The sequence below is a fragment of the Lissotriton helveticus genome, chromosome 1_1 (assembly GCF_964261635.1).
Source record: "Lissotriton helveticus chromosome 1_1, aLisHel1.1, whole genome shotgun sequence".
Taxonomy (NCBI): domain Eukaryota; kingdom Metazoa; phylum Chordata; class Amphibia; order Caudata; family Salamandridae; genus Lissotriton; species Lissotriton helveticus.
Window position 1 is genome coordinate 2144378539 of NC_136057.1, and position 15560 is coordinate 2144394098.

Here is a 15560-nt window from a genome sequence, read left to right on the forward strand (position 1 = left end):
TCACTGATCCGTAAAGAGAGCTACCCTGTGTCACTTTTTCGACTTTTGTCAACCCTTTTTGATGTGTAGGTTTTTTCCTCAAGTGTAGAAAGACTTCTGGGTTCAAACTATGCTCTGCCTGTCACTATGCCATGTCATGTCGGTGACAGACCAGTACTTGGTTCGCCTGTGATGCCTGGAGCACGTCCAGGAGTCTGTCATGCTGCAACTCCGGGCCATGGCTCCGAAGGCGGGGTCCCTAAAGCTATTTGCGACCTGCATCACACGACTCCTAGGAGTTCTCGGTCGGGAGGAAGGTCCGGGCACTGCTCGAGGAGACCCAAGTCCTCTTTGTTGCACTCCAAATCATCGGGACACTCAGGTAAGAGGTACAAAAAGCACAGGAAGTTGAAGCGTGCTTAGACTTCGCTCCATCTGTTGGCTTACGTGATGGAGGCGTCTCAGCGCTCTAGGCCACATTCTTCGGAATCTGCGCCTGGGTCGGCTCTGTGCCACCCCAATTTTCCTGGAGAAGGAGCGACCCCCGCGCAACAGGGTTTTATGAAGCCATGCGCCTCATTTTTGGGTAGGTTGACCATACAGACACTTGGTGTCAGAGAGGGGAGGCTCCACCGGGATCTGCACCGTTGGTTCGGGTCCCGCGTGGATGTCCTCCTATGGATCCAGTCCGGTGCCGGTCGTGCCATTGCGACCATTCCCGGAGTCGCCAGCCCCATTCTGATCCCCCATGGCCCGGAGCCGGTACTGCGTCGACCGACGCAGATACCGGCGCCAACAGAACCTCCAGGTCCTCATTGTTTCGTGAGCCCTATTCTGAGGGGCTAGGAGTGGGAGAAGATTGGGAGGGCTCGCTGGACCCTTTAGAAGAGCAGCCTTTTCAAGAAATGGACTGGCCTGATGAATTGGGTGAGGCCAATTGACTGGTCACCGCTCCAGATTCTGGCATACTCCCCCTCCTCCACTCCCCACACCGTGGCTACGGAGGAGGGAGCGTCATTTGCTATGGTAGGGCGAAGGGTGGCTAAGGTCATGACTAATATCTTGATGGAGGTCCTGCAGGCCCTTACGGATGTCCTACTGGGAACCGGGTCCAAGCACAGCACAGGGGCTCCTGTGAATAGGACACATTTCTGCTCCACTGCATTACTTCGGGTGACCCAAGCTTCCTCACTGCCCACTCTACCCCAGAGAGCTTGGTGGTCCAAGTCTCTACCTTCCATGGTGCGTTCCTTTGCGCTCCCCCGGGCAGGGAATCCAAGTGGCTGGATAGATACGAAAATGTTTTCTTCCACCAGCCTCACATTGTGGTCTGTAAATACTGCATGCTTATTTTGCCCGATATTCCCACTCCCTGTGAGAAACTGTTGTGCAAGTGCTGCTACAGGTCCTGGAGGAGTACTGGTCCATCCTCTCCCAAGCATTGTCTGACAAGAGGCAGCAAAGTTCACTATTCGTTGTGGTCTTGGCACAAACTACTCGCTGGGCAGAACTATTTCATCGACGGTGGCTGTTCAGCGTGACACCTGATTGAAAACTTTTGGCTTTTTGGGGGATATCCAGGCCTGTCTCATGGACATGCTATTTGATGGCTTTTTAGACAAGGCAGACATGGCGCTAGAGTGCTTTAAGGACTCGTGGGCTACAGCCAAGTCCTTGGGCCTCACAGTGGCCACACGTCCACAGTATGGCTTTCTTGGCTACAGAAGGGGCTTTCAGCTTGGCCAGCCCTATCCCTGCCATAAGACCGTGCAAGTTCCACAATCTTCATGCAGATGAGGGAACGGCTCGTACTGACCCTGTGAGTGACGCGGCCAGATATCTGGACAGTCCACCACCCCCGAAGCCTCAGCCTCCTAACCCTCATGGTCTCTCCCTTCTAGTTAATCGGAGGCCACTGGCCGACCATCACAGGTGGGTCCTCACGATAGTCCGAGGGGCTACTCCCTCCCCTTCGAGTCTACCCACCCTCCGTGCCTCTAACTTCCGACTGGCTGATGGAGGATCATCTCATTTTGCTTCAGGACGAAGTCCTACCTCTCTTGGATAAGGGAGCCATAGAGAGGGTCCCAGCACTAGAAGTAGACTGTGGTTCTTATTCCCACTACTTTCTGTCCTGAAAAAAGACAAAGTCCATCGTCCTATCCTAGATCTGCAAGCCCTCAAGTACTTCCCCAAAAAGGAAAAGTAAAAGTTCAAAATACTCGCGTAAGCTGAGCTTGTCTGCTTGGACTCATAGGACTGGATGGTAGCGTTGGACTTGCAGGACACCTGTTTCCACATTCCCGTTCTGCCTGCTCATCGGCACAACCTGCTGTTTACAGTAGTCCTCAAGCATTTTTAGTTAACTGTGCTCCCCTTTGGTCTTACCAGTGCCCCTCGGTTAACCAAGGAGATGGCCGTGGTCACAGCTTTTCTGTGCAGATCAGGTGTGCCAGTCTACACCTTTTTCAATTACTGGCTTTTGAAGGCAGGCTCGCCCCAGCCAGTCATTTCTCAGCTCCAGATATGGTGGACCTCCTGCATACGCTGGGTTTCACTATCAACGTACGGAAGATGCATCAAACTCCCTCTCAGACGCCCCCTTTCATTGGAGCTGTTCTGGACACAGTGCAGTTTCGGGCTGATCCTCCTGAGTGACGAGTTCAGGATATTCAGGCTATGATACTGATTTTTCAGCCTCTGTCCTGGATTTTGATGAGAATGACTGAAGCTGCAGGACCTCATGGACTCCAGCATCCTGTTAGTGACACATGCCAGATGGCATATGTAGGCTCTGCAGTGGGACCTGAGGTTACAGTGGGCACAGCATCATGGGAATGTCTCCGGCATGGTCCAGATCTCAGAGGGAACTGCACAGGAATTGTAGTGATGGCTGACAAACCGTGATTGGGTCAAAGGCAGACCTCACTCCCTTCCCCAACCAGATCTCAAGCTAGTGACAGATGCGTTACTTCTGGAATGGGGTAGAATCTGGACGCCTCATCAACTTGCTGGAGCTCCGAACGATTCGTTTGGCATTGAAAGCCGTCCCTCTTTCGGTCAAGGGGAAGTTAGTACAAGTGTTCACAGACAACACCACCACCATGTGGTACTGCAACAAACCAGGCGGGGTGGGGGTGTTGGACCCTTTGTGAAGAGACCCTGCGAGTCTGGACTTTGTTGGAATATCAGCATATCTCTGATGGATCAACACCTGGCAGGTACGCCGAGCACCAGTTCGGACATGGAGAGTCTTGTATCCTGAGCTTCTCGAACTGAGCATCGAACCTCCGATCAGGCTTCCCCTTTGGGAGGATCTTCTGTCGCAGCAGCAGGGGATGGTCCTCCACCCAAACCTATCAACTCTATACCTTCTTGTGTGAAGATTGAGCAGCTGCAGTGGACAACATTCAATGTCCCTCCCAAACTCTGTAATCATATTTTGGCAGCCAGGCGTCCTATGACTAAGATGCTTAAACTTGCTGATGGAACACATTTGTAATATATTGTACGGAAAAGTCTATTGTCCCTCTTTCTGCTTCCCCTTCTGATGTTTTGCTTTTTATTTTTACCCTTGCCCAGCAAGGCTCTGCTCTGTGCAATCCAACAGGGTACCTTTCAGCCCTGTCTGCTGTTCTGTGGCTGCCAGACCAACCCTCATTTAAATTTCCCATTGTAAATGGATTCCTCAAAGGCCTTGTACATATGTTGACAATAACACACACAAAAGGGGGGCTTGAGGGAAGTTTAAGTACCAGCATGGGTACACTCCCCACTCATAAATTGAACATACAAAAAGGAACCCACAGGTCCAGGAAAAGTCAGTAGAACACAGGTGTGAACAGACAAGATGTACAAAGACCGACGGTGATAAAGGGAATATCCCTTTTTAAGGACATCTCCGCTCACATACCAATGGTGTCATGCTTCATCATAGGGGGGCCTCCTCACGTCAGAACCTAGTTCTGACGCAGGATACACCCTCCTCTCTACAAGGAGGGAGCTCAGGGATGTTTTTGAATGTGGGCACACGGGGTGTCCTAAAAACCCTACGTGAGCGTGGTGTGCGGAAAAGTAAAGTGCAGTGCTGATTATATGTGTGAGTGTTAAAAGAGCCGACAGAGGGAGCAGCAAACTTTATTCAGCTCCCCTGTGGCAGGATTAAAAACAATAAGCTGTGTAATGAGCCTATCCAGATTTGAGATGGATACATTAATGAGATCAACATGTTTCAGCCTTAATGACCTATATGAGTGTCTAGGCTTTCTTCAGGATCTTTAGAGAACAGCATCTGCTATAGTGAATAAGTGCAAATAGTGCAAAACATTAAAGAGAAAACAAACAATGGTGTCTAAAATACTGAACCAGATACTGTCATGTTCAGTCACATCCACAGTTTAAACCTATTTAGGTTGATAGTTACCACATCTGTCCAGTATTAGTGAAAGGTACAAACGCCAACCGCAAAGAGTATGCTGCCTGGGCCACAGCGTCTGTCCATCTGACAGGAACTGCCTTCCTTCTACTGACTTTTCCTGGACCCGTGGGTTCCTTGTACATATGTTCCCACATTCCCCTTTTATTATGCCTGAGTGGGAGCTTAATTTGGTTTCCACCTTCCTGGTTTGCTATCCATTTAAACCTCTGCACATTTCCCTCCTCTGGCAGCTTACCATAAAAACAGCATTCTTTAGTGGCAATCACTTCCGCCAGGAGGATGAGCGAATTGCAGGCTTTGTCATCCAAGCCTCCTTACCTGACAATATTCCCTGACATGTTGGTGCTTTGCGCTAGTGCCTCTTTCCTTCCGACAGTGGTAACACCTTTCCATGTGGGGCAGTCTGTCACCTTGCCCACTTTCTGTGCTCCGCACATCCCTCTAAGGTAGAGGAGCGACTCCACCGCCTGGACCCAAAAAGAGCGTTGTTGCTCTACCTTGACAGCAGAAAAGAATTTCAGGTGGATGACCAACTTTTCATGGGCAAAGTGAGGGCAAAGAAAGGTTGTGTGGTGCAGAAGAGGACAATCTCACGATGGGTCATCCTCTGCATCAAGATTTGCTACGCTCTGGCTAAGAAGCCGCCTCTTCAAGGCTTGAGAGCTCAAGCCATCAGAACTAAGGCTGCTACCACAACGTTGCAATGTGTAGTTTTAGTCCCTGGCATTTGTCAGGCAGCAACGTGGGCAACCCTCCTCATGTTTACAGAGGATCACTGCCTCAACGGTCAGGTCCGCAGTGAAGGCCTTTTTGGTCATTCTGTCTGGTAGGACTTTTTGATCTAAACGTGTCAGCAGTTCCCCCTCCGGTCATGGTATTGCTTGGGTATCTGTTCAAAGGTAAGGAATATGCGGCTAGGTGTCTCTATCAGATGAACAAGTTAGTTATCTTCAGTAATGCCTTAGCTGATAGAGCCGTGATCTAGCTGACGATTCCTTAATCACCCACCCATCCTTCTTGAACTGTGGACATGTTTGTAGGTCAGGGCTAATCTCTTTTTAAGCCCTAGTTGTTAAAAACACATCAATGTCAGTGCACTTCTGGCATGGAAAGTTTTGAAAAATTACGGACATCAGCCCGCCGAGGTGGTACCTATATAGATGACGCAGACGTCACTATAGCGCAAATGACACTGATGACTTCTTGCGGTGCCGACTGACGCAACCTATTGGCGAGCAGGGGTATTGCTTGAAGAAAAATCTTCCGGATCCAGTCTGACTCTTTCGGAAATTCAAAAGTAAGGAATCTGCTGCTAGATCGTGTATATACCAGATAAGGCGGTACCAAAGGTAAGTAACTTGTTCTTCAATGTATAACTATAACGTGATGAAATATTTGAGGTCATAACCAGTTCAAGTTATAGTTAGCTCTGCTAAAATATCTGGTAAATTTCTGTGTTTTTTGTGTTGGAAACCTTAACGTTGGCAACGACCTACTCGCCTAACTATAACGTTACATTAGCCGCTTAACCGCGGAGGTAATTCCGGCACAGTGCGGTGGTTTGATTAGGTGGGCGGGGCCGTGTCGGCCTACGGACATGCGCAGCACTACGAAAGTAGTGCTCGCGACGGCCGACGGGCGCAATGAAGGGGTTAACTATTTATTCCAGTGAATTTCAAGTTTTTTTTACAGCAAAAAATTGATCTTTTTATCACATCTAATTATAATGCTACTTTAACCTTTGTGTTTTTTTCTTCAATTAATATATATATATTTAAAAAACTATATATATATATTAACTACACATTTACAGTGAAAATGGTGAAATTGCCTTATTTGATGATGAATTTGAATTGAGCAGCTTCACTTCAATACGAGTATGTAAACTATGTATGCCCTCTATTAGTCTTTTCACCATTGTCATTGTGAACGTGTAGTTAACTTGTTTTTAAGGGAATTAGGGCACTATTCATTTTCATGTGTGGCTTTGACAAAGGACCGGCAGGTCGAAACACGTCAGCCTACCAATTAAAGTTTTGCTGTAAAATTGAATCCTGGCGTGCCGGCTCTTCTTTGTGCTGATCACAGCAAGAACTTCTCTTATATGTGAAGCGGGTCCTGCACCAGCTGCCGAGCACCACCCCCACGAGGCTGATGAGATAGGGTGAACAGCAGGGCAACAGCTGTAGGAGATATATATATATAAGATATATTTCTAGTCTTGCTCTGATGTTACAAGAATCGCAGACGCTTACTGGTGAGATGAGGACACAAAAAAAATTTGCCTGTTCTCTTTCACTCTTCCTCTGTCTCCTTTCATTAAGTTGCCTACTAAGGATGAGCTTTATCTGGAGCCCTTATCCTTGTTTACAGATTGCATTTCAAGCAATCTGAAGGACTGACTTGCATTGAACATTAGGAAGATTGTTCAGATCTATGTTAAGGCTTTGTAGGGCATCAAGTAATGTGACCAACGATTGGTGTGAAAGCCAATATCTGGATAACTATACTTTGCCAAAAATGGTTTAATGTATTTTTACAGCCTTGTCTTAATTTCCAGATTTAATGAGCAGATGGATTGTTAGTACATTACATTGTATGCTTTGTTTACTTGTTATCTAATTCATTTATTGAATGATGGAGATCTTGTTTCGTAGAATTGCAGAAAATCGCCTAGATCAAAGTCAGAAACTTGTTGCTGAAAAAGAGCATGCTGTGCACCGATATAAAGAAGAAATAAAAAAGCTGAAACTTGAATTAATGGAGCGGAACAGGCACACGAAAAGGTAATATTGTAAAAAAAATCATCAGTTTCCTGTGACAAACGAAGCATGGTTTTGAGGAACAAGCGTGGTCTTTATAGAGTGATATGAAATGCTGGTGTTTTTACTTATCTGAAAGAACAGGTCATCTTTGTTTGCTATCTGTAAACATCTTAGTATTTAAAATGTACATACCACGTGCTTTCAGGAACACAAGAAGATCCTCTGTAGTCTAATTAGTGGCACTTCAGCAGATTTCCTTTAGCATCAAGTTTAGTTTTCAAGTGTGGTATTTTGCTTGTTTTTATTGCATTATGCAATCCGGCAGCCTTCTATAGACTGAAAGAAGTATCCCACATTTCATAATGTGGATTGTCCAGTGCTAAATGTGCACTGGCATGAACTCCAAGGGGCGTTCCCTTTTTTGCAATGAGACTTGGACCTGTGTTTTTGCTTTGGCGCTGTACTGCATATGTGGTCCAAGGGCAAACATCCTGTAATGAGCAGCACTGAGAGTGCGCTACATGTAGGTTTACAATCGGTCAATAGGGCCCTGAGAACAGAGGTACGCACAGGGTCCCAGGAAAACTCCAGTCATCCCACAGCAGGGTAGATCTGGTTGCGTGCAGGGAGGTGCAAAGAGAGTTACCCGTCTCCTTTTTTAAGAGCTTCCATTCTCTCTGTATTGAAAAGCACACTGGCAATTTGAAACCCGCCAGTCCAGAGGCCCTAGTGCAGCCACAAATGAAAGGCAACATGCCATGGTTGATTGCAGGAGACTGTGCAGTCCGACACAAATGAAGGAATAACCATCTCAATGAATTGTCAGTAGAAAAAGATAGAACAGTATTCATTGTTTCAGAACTTTGATTCACTCCTTGCCAGCTGCTTGTCATCTTAATAGCGCTTGTTTGACATCCTGTTCATTAAAGGGAAAATCCCGCCGACCATCCTTTAAAATCTTGAGACTCCCGGCTCCTGTAAAAAACACTTGAGAACATACAGATTTGAAAGGGTCCATCAGTTGTCGGAGTTTCCACAGTTTGTCTATAGTTGCTTTACATAGGTCAGAGCGCACAAAACTAGACATAGAGTCCACCTTGACCGGCGCAGTTGGGCGTGCCTTGAAGTATATAGCCTGACACAATAACAAATTTCCCCAAAACACAAGGATTGGCCAGGCAAAGTTATTTAGATTTAGACTGGCCGCCATAAGTGGTTGACAGTGATAAAGGCAATCTGTGTGTCCGTTGAACTGGAGTGTCCATATCCCAATCAACTAGACCAGGAAAGGCTTTTTGGAAAAGAGCTACAGCAAAAGCCTGTGGGTCGTTACCCTCCCTTCCTTCTGAAATGCCAAAGATACTGATATTTTGCCTCCTCTGACGATTTTCAAGATCTGCGATTGCATTGCCATCATTTGAGTCATGTGCCTTTGCCAAATTAACTGTGTATGTATTAGATTCTTCAACAGCAGCAACTCGTTGTTGTAGGTCAGTAACATCGGAAGAGAGCTGACCGACCTTGGATGTTACCTCCATCAATGCTTGTTTAATTTCGCTGCAATCGGCATTAGCCTGTTGGGAATATTCCTGACCTTCTGTTCTCTGAGTACTCAATGCTTGCATAATACTAGCCAGCGAGGGTTCCTCATCCATCGCTTCTTGTTGAACAGCCAAGGCCCCGGCTCCCGATAGTGACAATAATGCAGGGAATGTACAAGAATAAACTAATGGCAGTGCGAGGTGTCCCAAGTGTGCTTAAAAGAACCAAGAAAAACAGTTAAGTGACATTTGGTGAAATTATATACAAGGTTTCAAAAGGATGTTCATCATGATTGTATAGAGTTGCTTCACTAGTCTTTGTGATTTCAATTCAAAAAACGGTCGCTTCCTTTGATGAACATCCTTTTGAAACCTTGTATATAATTTCACCAAATGTCACTTAACTGTTTTTCTTGGTTCTTTTAAGCACACTTGGGACACCTCGCACTGCCATTAGTTTATTCTTGTACATTCCGTATATGGTTATGTATAATTTTTTGCGTTTTCCTTGTAACAATACAAATTAATTCTTTCAAACAAAGCCTTGGTGTTGCGTTCGCTCGCTCTGTGACATTCCTATTAACCCTCTTTTATACTTGCTATCAAGCATTGTAGACCTTTAGTGCGCAGCAGGACTATTTCGATCCTCAACTCCCTGTCTGTGCACTCAACAGAGCGCTTTCTGTCTCTGTCACTGAGAGCGCGGGAGCGACGAGAACTCTTAACCACAACCGGTGCCGATGCTAGCACCCGCTCTCTAGCTGCCTGGAAAGTCCGTCGTGCATACAGTCGATCTGCCCGGGCAGACCACCTCGCAACGCGGGTCAAACAAATCCTCAATTTGATCGTAGTGATAAGACACATTGGGATTATTTTCTGAGTTGGGCCGCCTTATGAAACCTTTTGCTTCTATTGTTTCAGCCTGTGCACGACTATATGTTGCCCGCTCTTGGATTCAAGGTACTAGTCCAACTATTAATTAATTTTGGATACTGTTAAGGGAAATTTATGAAATGGAGATGGCATTAGTTAAATCTTGAGGCCATCGGTCCCGGCAAAGATTCAATAGGATATGGTCCTGTCTTCAATGGGACTAGGGATTTAATGTATTTTCTCTTGTTTTTTTCTTTGAAATATGGTTGTCTTTTTTTTCAATGTCTTTTATGTTCCCTATTATTATTATTATTATTATAGGGGTTTGTAAAGCGCCTGGTGACGCCTCCCGGCGTGTCCCCGCGCTGTGGAGAGAGAGTTTTAGGAGGGTAGAGCCAAAAAAGACAAGCAATTAGAGAGTGAATAGATAGGTTTTCAGCAATTTTCTAAAAGATGCCTCATTTTTATCTCTTCTGATGTTCATGGGGAGGGTATTCCAATTTTTAGCTGCAAGAGTGCGAAAGGATCTGCCTCCCATTCTAGCTTTTTTTGGGAGTGTTGTTTTGAGCAGACCTGTTCCCTTGGAGCGTAGGGATCTGTTAGGCTCATAGAGTAAGGCTAGATCAGACATGTAGGAGGGGGCTTTGTGATGGATAATCCTATGGCACCAGAGGAGTGCTTTGAATTGTATCCTCTTACTAATGGGCAGCCAGTGGAGGGTAGCCAGGGAGGGTCTGGAAGGAGCTCTGCGGGGGAGTCTTAGCACTAGACGGGCAGCAGAATTTTGCAAGACTTGTAATTTCCTGATGTTTTTTTCGGAAGTGCCTAGCAGCAGCACGTTCCCATAGTCTATTCGGGATGTAATAAGTGCCTGAGTCATAGTGCGCCTGGAGTTCAATGGGAGCAGGTCTAGGGTGCGATTAAGGGATTTCATGACTCCAAAACACTTACCTACTGTTTTTTTGACGTGGCTGTCATAGGAGAGCTTGTTGTCTATCCAGACACCCAAGTTCTTAGCTTCCTGACTGGGAGTAGGTGCGGGTCCTAGACAGGTAGGCCACCAGTCTTTGGTCCATTTTGTGTTGTTCCCTCCTATTATGAGCACCTCTGTTTTTGTACCATTTAATTCGAGGCAATGTTCGGTCATCCAGGCAGCAAGCTTGCACATGCAGGATTTGAAATTGTCAGCCTCGGAGGAGGGAGCTTGGGACAGGGAGATCAAGAGTTGAGTATCGTCGGCGTAAGAGACAAGCTCTACGCCGAACGATTGGACCACCTCTGCCAATGGTGCCATGTACAAGTTGAACAGGGTGGGACTCAGGGCAGAGCCCTGAGGTACCCCCTGTTCTAATGTCATGCTGTCTGAGAGGAAAGTTCCTCTTTGGACCTGAAAACTTCTATTAGTAAGGAAGGCTTTCAGCCATCCCAGGGCCTCTTTAGTGACCCCCGCTCTGTTTAGACACTGTAGCAAGATGGAGTGTGCTACAGTGTCAAACGCGGCACTGAGGTCCAGCATGATCATGGCCATGGTTTTGCCCTCGTCGGCTCCTTCCCGCAGAGTTTCAGTTGCTCTCGAGTGCTGTCTCTGTGGAGAAGCTCGATCTGAAGCCCGACTGTGACGGATGAAAGGCATTTTGGGCCTCAAGATGAGCCATAAGTTGGACATTGGCTACTTTCTCTGCTAGTTTAGCGAGATAGGGCAGCAGGGAAATAGGACGTAGATTCTCCAATATGTCCTGACTCATGTTAGTTTTTTTTTTTAATGGGGAACACTATGGCTTTTTTCCATTCTACAGGTAAGCATGCCGTGGAAAAAGATATCTGGAGCATATGTCTGAAATGGGGCTCTAAGACCGAGAGGCTAGCAGCTAAGATTTTGGGTGGCGCGGGATCTCGAGGAGAGCCGGATTTGATACTTTTACAAATTTTTATCAGTGTTTCAGTGGGAGGGACAGAAAACATACATAGACAAGATTGTGTGCGTATGTGGTCTTCATTCTCTGTAAAGTCAATGCCAGGTTTTATATTGCTAGAGAAATTCGCATATATGTTTGTGATTTTACCAGAGAAATATTTAGCAATTTTATTGCAGGTTTCCACTGAATCATTATGGGGAGTGGAGTTGGAGTCGATTATAGAGATTTCTTTGTAAATCTGGAAGAGCTCCTTCGAGGAGTTTTCAGCTTCCAGAATCCGTTTATGATAGTGAGATGCCTTGGATAGGCGTACCTTTTTATTATACTCTTTTTGCGTTGCTTTATATCGGGCTTTGATTTCAGGGCAGAAATTAAGGCGCCATTGTCTTTCAAGCTTTTTACAAGCCGTTTTAGCAAACTGGAGCTCCTGACTGAACCACGGGGCCGTTTTTTTGTTCTCGTGGCATTAGTTACTGTGCGAATAGGGGCAGTAATGTCCAGTGCTTTCGTGATGCAGTCTTGTAGGTGATCATATGCTGTCTCACAATCGGATCCTTTAGGAGGGCCCTCATCATGGATAATTTTTATAAAAGAGTCAGTAGAGAAATTTTTCCATTTCCTGCGTTTATATCGCTGTGAGCTTTGTTTGTGATGTTCAGTCCCTTCAAGTTGGAGTAGTATAGGGATAATGAAGTGATCGGACCAAGGTACTGGCTGGGGAGATAGGGTCTGAACTCCCTTCCAGTTTCCAAATACAGGGTCTAATAGATGTCCTTGTTGGTGTGACGGATCGTTGTTTTTTAACTCTAGTTGTAGGGAGAGTAGCTCAGATTTGATGTCAGCCGCCTCTTTGTCGAGGGGGTCGTCAAAATGGACATTTAAGTCGCCTAGCACTACTATTCGTGTTTTTCTGAGCGCTAGATGGGTTAAGGCTTCCATGAGATTAGGAGTAAAATCATAGAGCCTCCCAGGGGGGCGGTACACAAGGATGCCTGAGAGAGAGTGATTCGGTCCAGTAATGATGGTAAAGGAGGCCGCTTTGCTATGGTCAACCGAGATAGGAGAGAGGGTGCATTCTAGAGGAGCTTTAGGAGCAATAGCAATACCCCCACCTCTACCATCCTTCCTGTTTATGTTGAAGATTATCAAAGTGGTATATTTTTGTAGTTCTTTCGTAAAGTATCTATGTTTGTGGCTGGAAAAATTGTAAATAAAAAAAATTAAATTACACAGCTCCACATAGAAATTGAGTATAAGTAAAGTACATTTTTATTGTATATAGTTAATTAAAACCGTTACAATTGTTTTGTGCTAAAATCTTCCAATTGGCATTTAAAAAGTAAAAACATACACAGGCAATCTATAATGTCATATTAAAAAAGAAAGTTATCTTAAGTTCTAACAGTTATTTGTACCTCGGTCCTTAGGTTTTAAACATTTGATCTCGTACACTATTTTTTGTTTTTCTGTATTAAGAAGCTAACTTTCTGCAAAAATCTGGTGGCCCTGCATGCTACCTGTAACAGTTGACTGTTCAATGTTAACATGACTGCTGGACGACATGCTCTAATTTGAAATGTACGAAATGCATGTAATAGATAAAAACGTCTCAGATGGTTCAATGATGGGCAAATACACAGTAAATGAACCAGAGTCTCTTCAGCTTGGCCGCAGAGTCTGCAGAGTGATGTTAACCAAGTTTGTTTCCAAGATGGAACCTGATCTTTTGAGATAAAAGCCCCCATCCGGGTTCGAAGTATCAGTTGTTGGGTGGCGGTTGAGATGTGGTTAACTAAATATGGTTGTGGAGAGCGTCTCTCGTATGTAGCTAATACCATCCAACCGTGATTTTTCTTTGCTAGTGCAGCTTTATCTGTAATCCCGGCTTTTTGTTTTGCCGCATTATTGGCTATTTTTTTAAAAGCCGCAAAGGTGTAATTTGTGTTCCATGCTTCTTGCATTTTGAGGTTTATCAAAGCTTCTTCTAGGACTGTATTCCAGGCGTTTTTTCCTTTTGTTTGATTCTTTATTTCGAACCAACAATGCCCCATCAGTGAATCCTCTTGTGCCGCTTTTAGTTTTCAACACATTTTTAGTATTGCTGGTTGTCTTACTTAGTGTTGGTTTAATAACCCAAATTCCAGTCGTACTTGAGCTTGGGATACAGACTTCGGGATCTGAAAGATGTCTTTAAATAACGCTGATTGTTGAAGATTCAGGAAGTTTGCGTCTTTTCCTCTGAATAGTTCCGAGCCGTATGTGAGGGTTGGGAGAAATTTAGCTGTGATTACTTTTAGCAAGTATGAATTGGATGGACATTTCAGTTTTGTTTTTAATAAATTTAGGGCGAAGCATAGTTTGTCTGGGATTTCCTATACAGTAAATGATCTTTTAGAGACAACCTTGTCTACCACTACTCCTAGGTACTTGTAGGTTACACTTTGCTCTATGATGTTTCCTGCTGCATGCCATTTTAATTTTTGCCGCCCTGTATCTGATGAAAAGCAGATGACTTTCGTTTTTTTGTGATTGATAAGCAAACCATGCTCCATGGTGTATTCGTGCAACCTTGTGATGGAACGCTGTAGGCCCATTGGAGTCTTGCTGCATAGGACGATGTCATCTGCGTACTGCATGCTGCTTATTTTGTGGTGGGCTAACTTCGGGGGATTGCTTTGAATTTCCAATGTCCTCTTGTCCAGGTCTGCAGTGAAAATGTTAAAAAGGGTAGGGGCCAGTACACATCTCTGCTTTAGGCCAATATGGGTTGGAATCTTTGCTGTTGTCCTTTCACCATTCCCTAATTTTATCTTGACCCAGGTGGATGTGTATAGGTTGATGATGGCCTGCAATAACCTTGGTCGAATACCCCAGTTTGCCATCTTTTGCCATATGATCTCCCTTGGCACCGTGTCGAAGGCTGCTTTTAAATCAACAAAACAGGTGTACAATTTTGTTGAATTGTCCTTTGTTTTTTCGACAAGAAGATTTAAGGCGAACAAATTACACAACGTGTTTGTTCCCGGCCTGAACCCAGTCTGTGTGATTGGGAGGATCTTGTACTTGGTGACCCATTCTTCCAGTGCTGTCAAAAGGTTTGGTGCGTAGATTTTGGCCTCTACATCAATGAGAGCAATCAGCCTGTAGTTAGCCGGGTTCGATCTAGCACCTGCTTAAAAATTGGGTGCAAAATGCTTCCTCTCCTTGATGGTGGTATGTTTCTGGAAGGCGTGGTTGAACACTGGGGTGAGGTATTCTGCCCAGAACGCTTGGTCGTGTTTAAAGAGCCCATTTGGCAAGCCATTTAGGCCAGGTGCGTCGGTGGACCTCAGTTTTTTATAACCATTTGTACATAATGTGGTCTGATCCAATTTTCACCAAAGTTTTGTTCGACGACTTCCCTTTTATGTTGGTGATGATAAGAAGTGTGATCTAATATCAATACTTGGGGGTTGCAAATTTAGTATCACTTCGTCCCTTGTATTTTATCAAAGTGGTATATTTTTGTAGTTCTTTCGTAAAGTATCTATGTTTGTGGCTGGGAAAAATATAAATATAAAAAAAAAATCAAACAGCTCAACATAGACATTTGGTATCACTTCGCCCCTTGTATTTTCATCAATAGTATGGTCTGAAGAATTGCGAAAACTATCAAGAACAAATTAATGCATCAAAATGATAAAATCATTAAATACCAACACAGCATACAAACAAGTGAAATATTCACAATAAATCTTTCCAACCATTTTGTATCACATCCTAGTAAGTACCTGCACATTGCTAGTAATGTTATCGAAACTTTCTTTGGAATCCCTGGTTTCCAACTCAAATTGAGGAAGTCTGATGCTATTATGACACCCAGGAATATTGACATGAGTTGAGGAACTCTCATAAACTAGGGTCATAAAATGTTCATTTATATAAAATCTTAGGTACATTTCCTGGGCCTAAACTCTACCCTCTTGATTTGCTTGGGTGTGAAAGGGTGCCAACACCTTTTCAAATTTCTCAACTCTGACTTTGCGACACTGTTGTAAGTTTTTCAATA

At 44.8% G+C, this 15560-nt stretch overlaps 1 protein-coding gene across 3 annotated transcripts in view; it reads left to right on the forward strand.

Moving 5' to 3' along the window:
- Nucleotides 1-15560, forward strand: part of CCDC18 (coiled-coil domain containing 18) — a 1360824-nt gene that overhangs the window by 221533 nt on the left and 1123731 nt on the right. For all 3 annotated transcript variants that reach the window (XM_078646342.1, XM_078646344.1, XM_078646343.1), the window contains one exon: nucleotides 7075-7203. In XM_078646342.1, the coding sequence (XP_078502468.1) occupies nucleotides 7075-7203 (129 nt within the window). The remainder of the gene's footprint in view (nucleotides 1-7074; nucleotides 7204-15560) is intronic.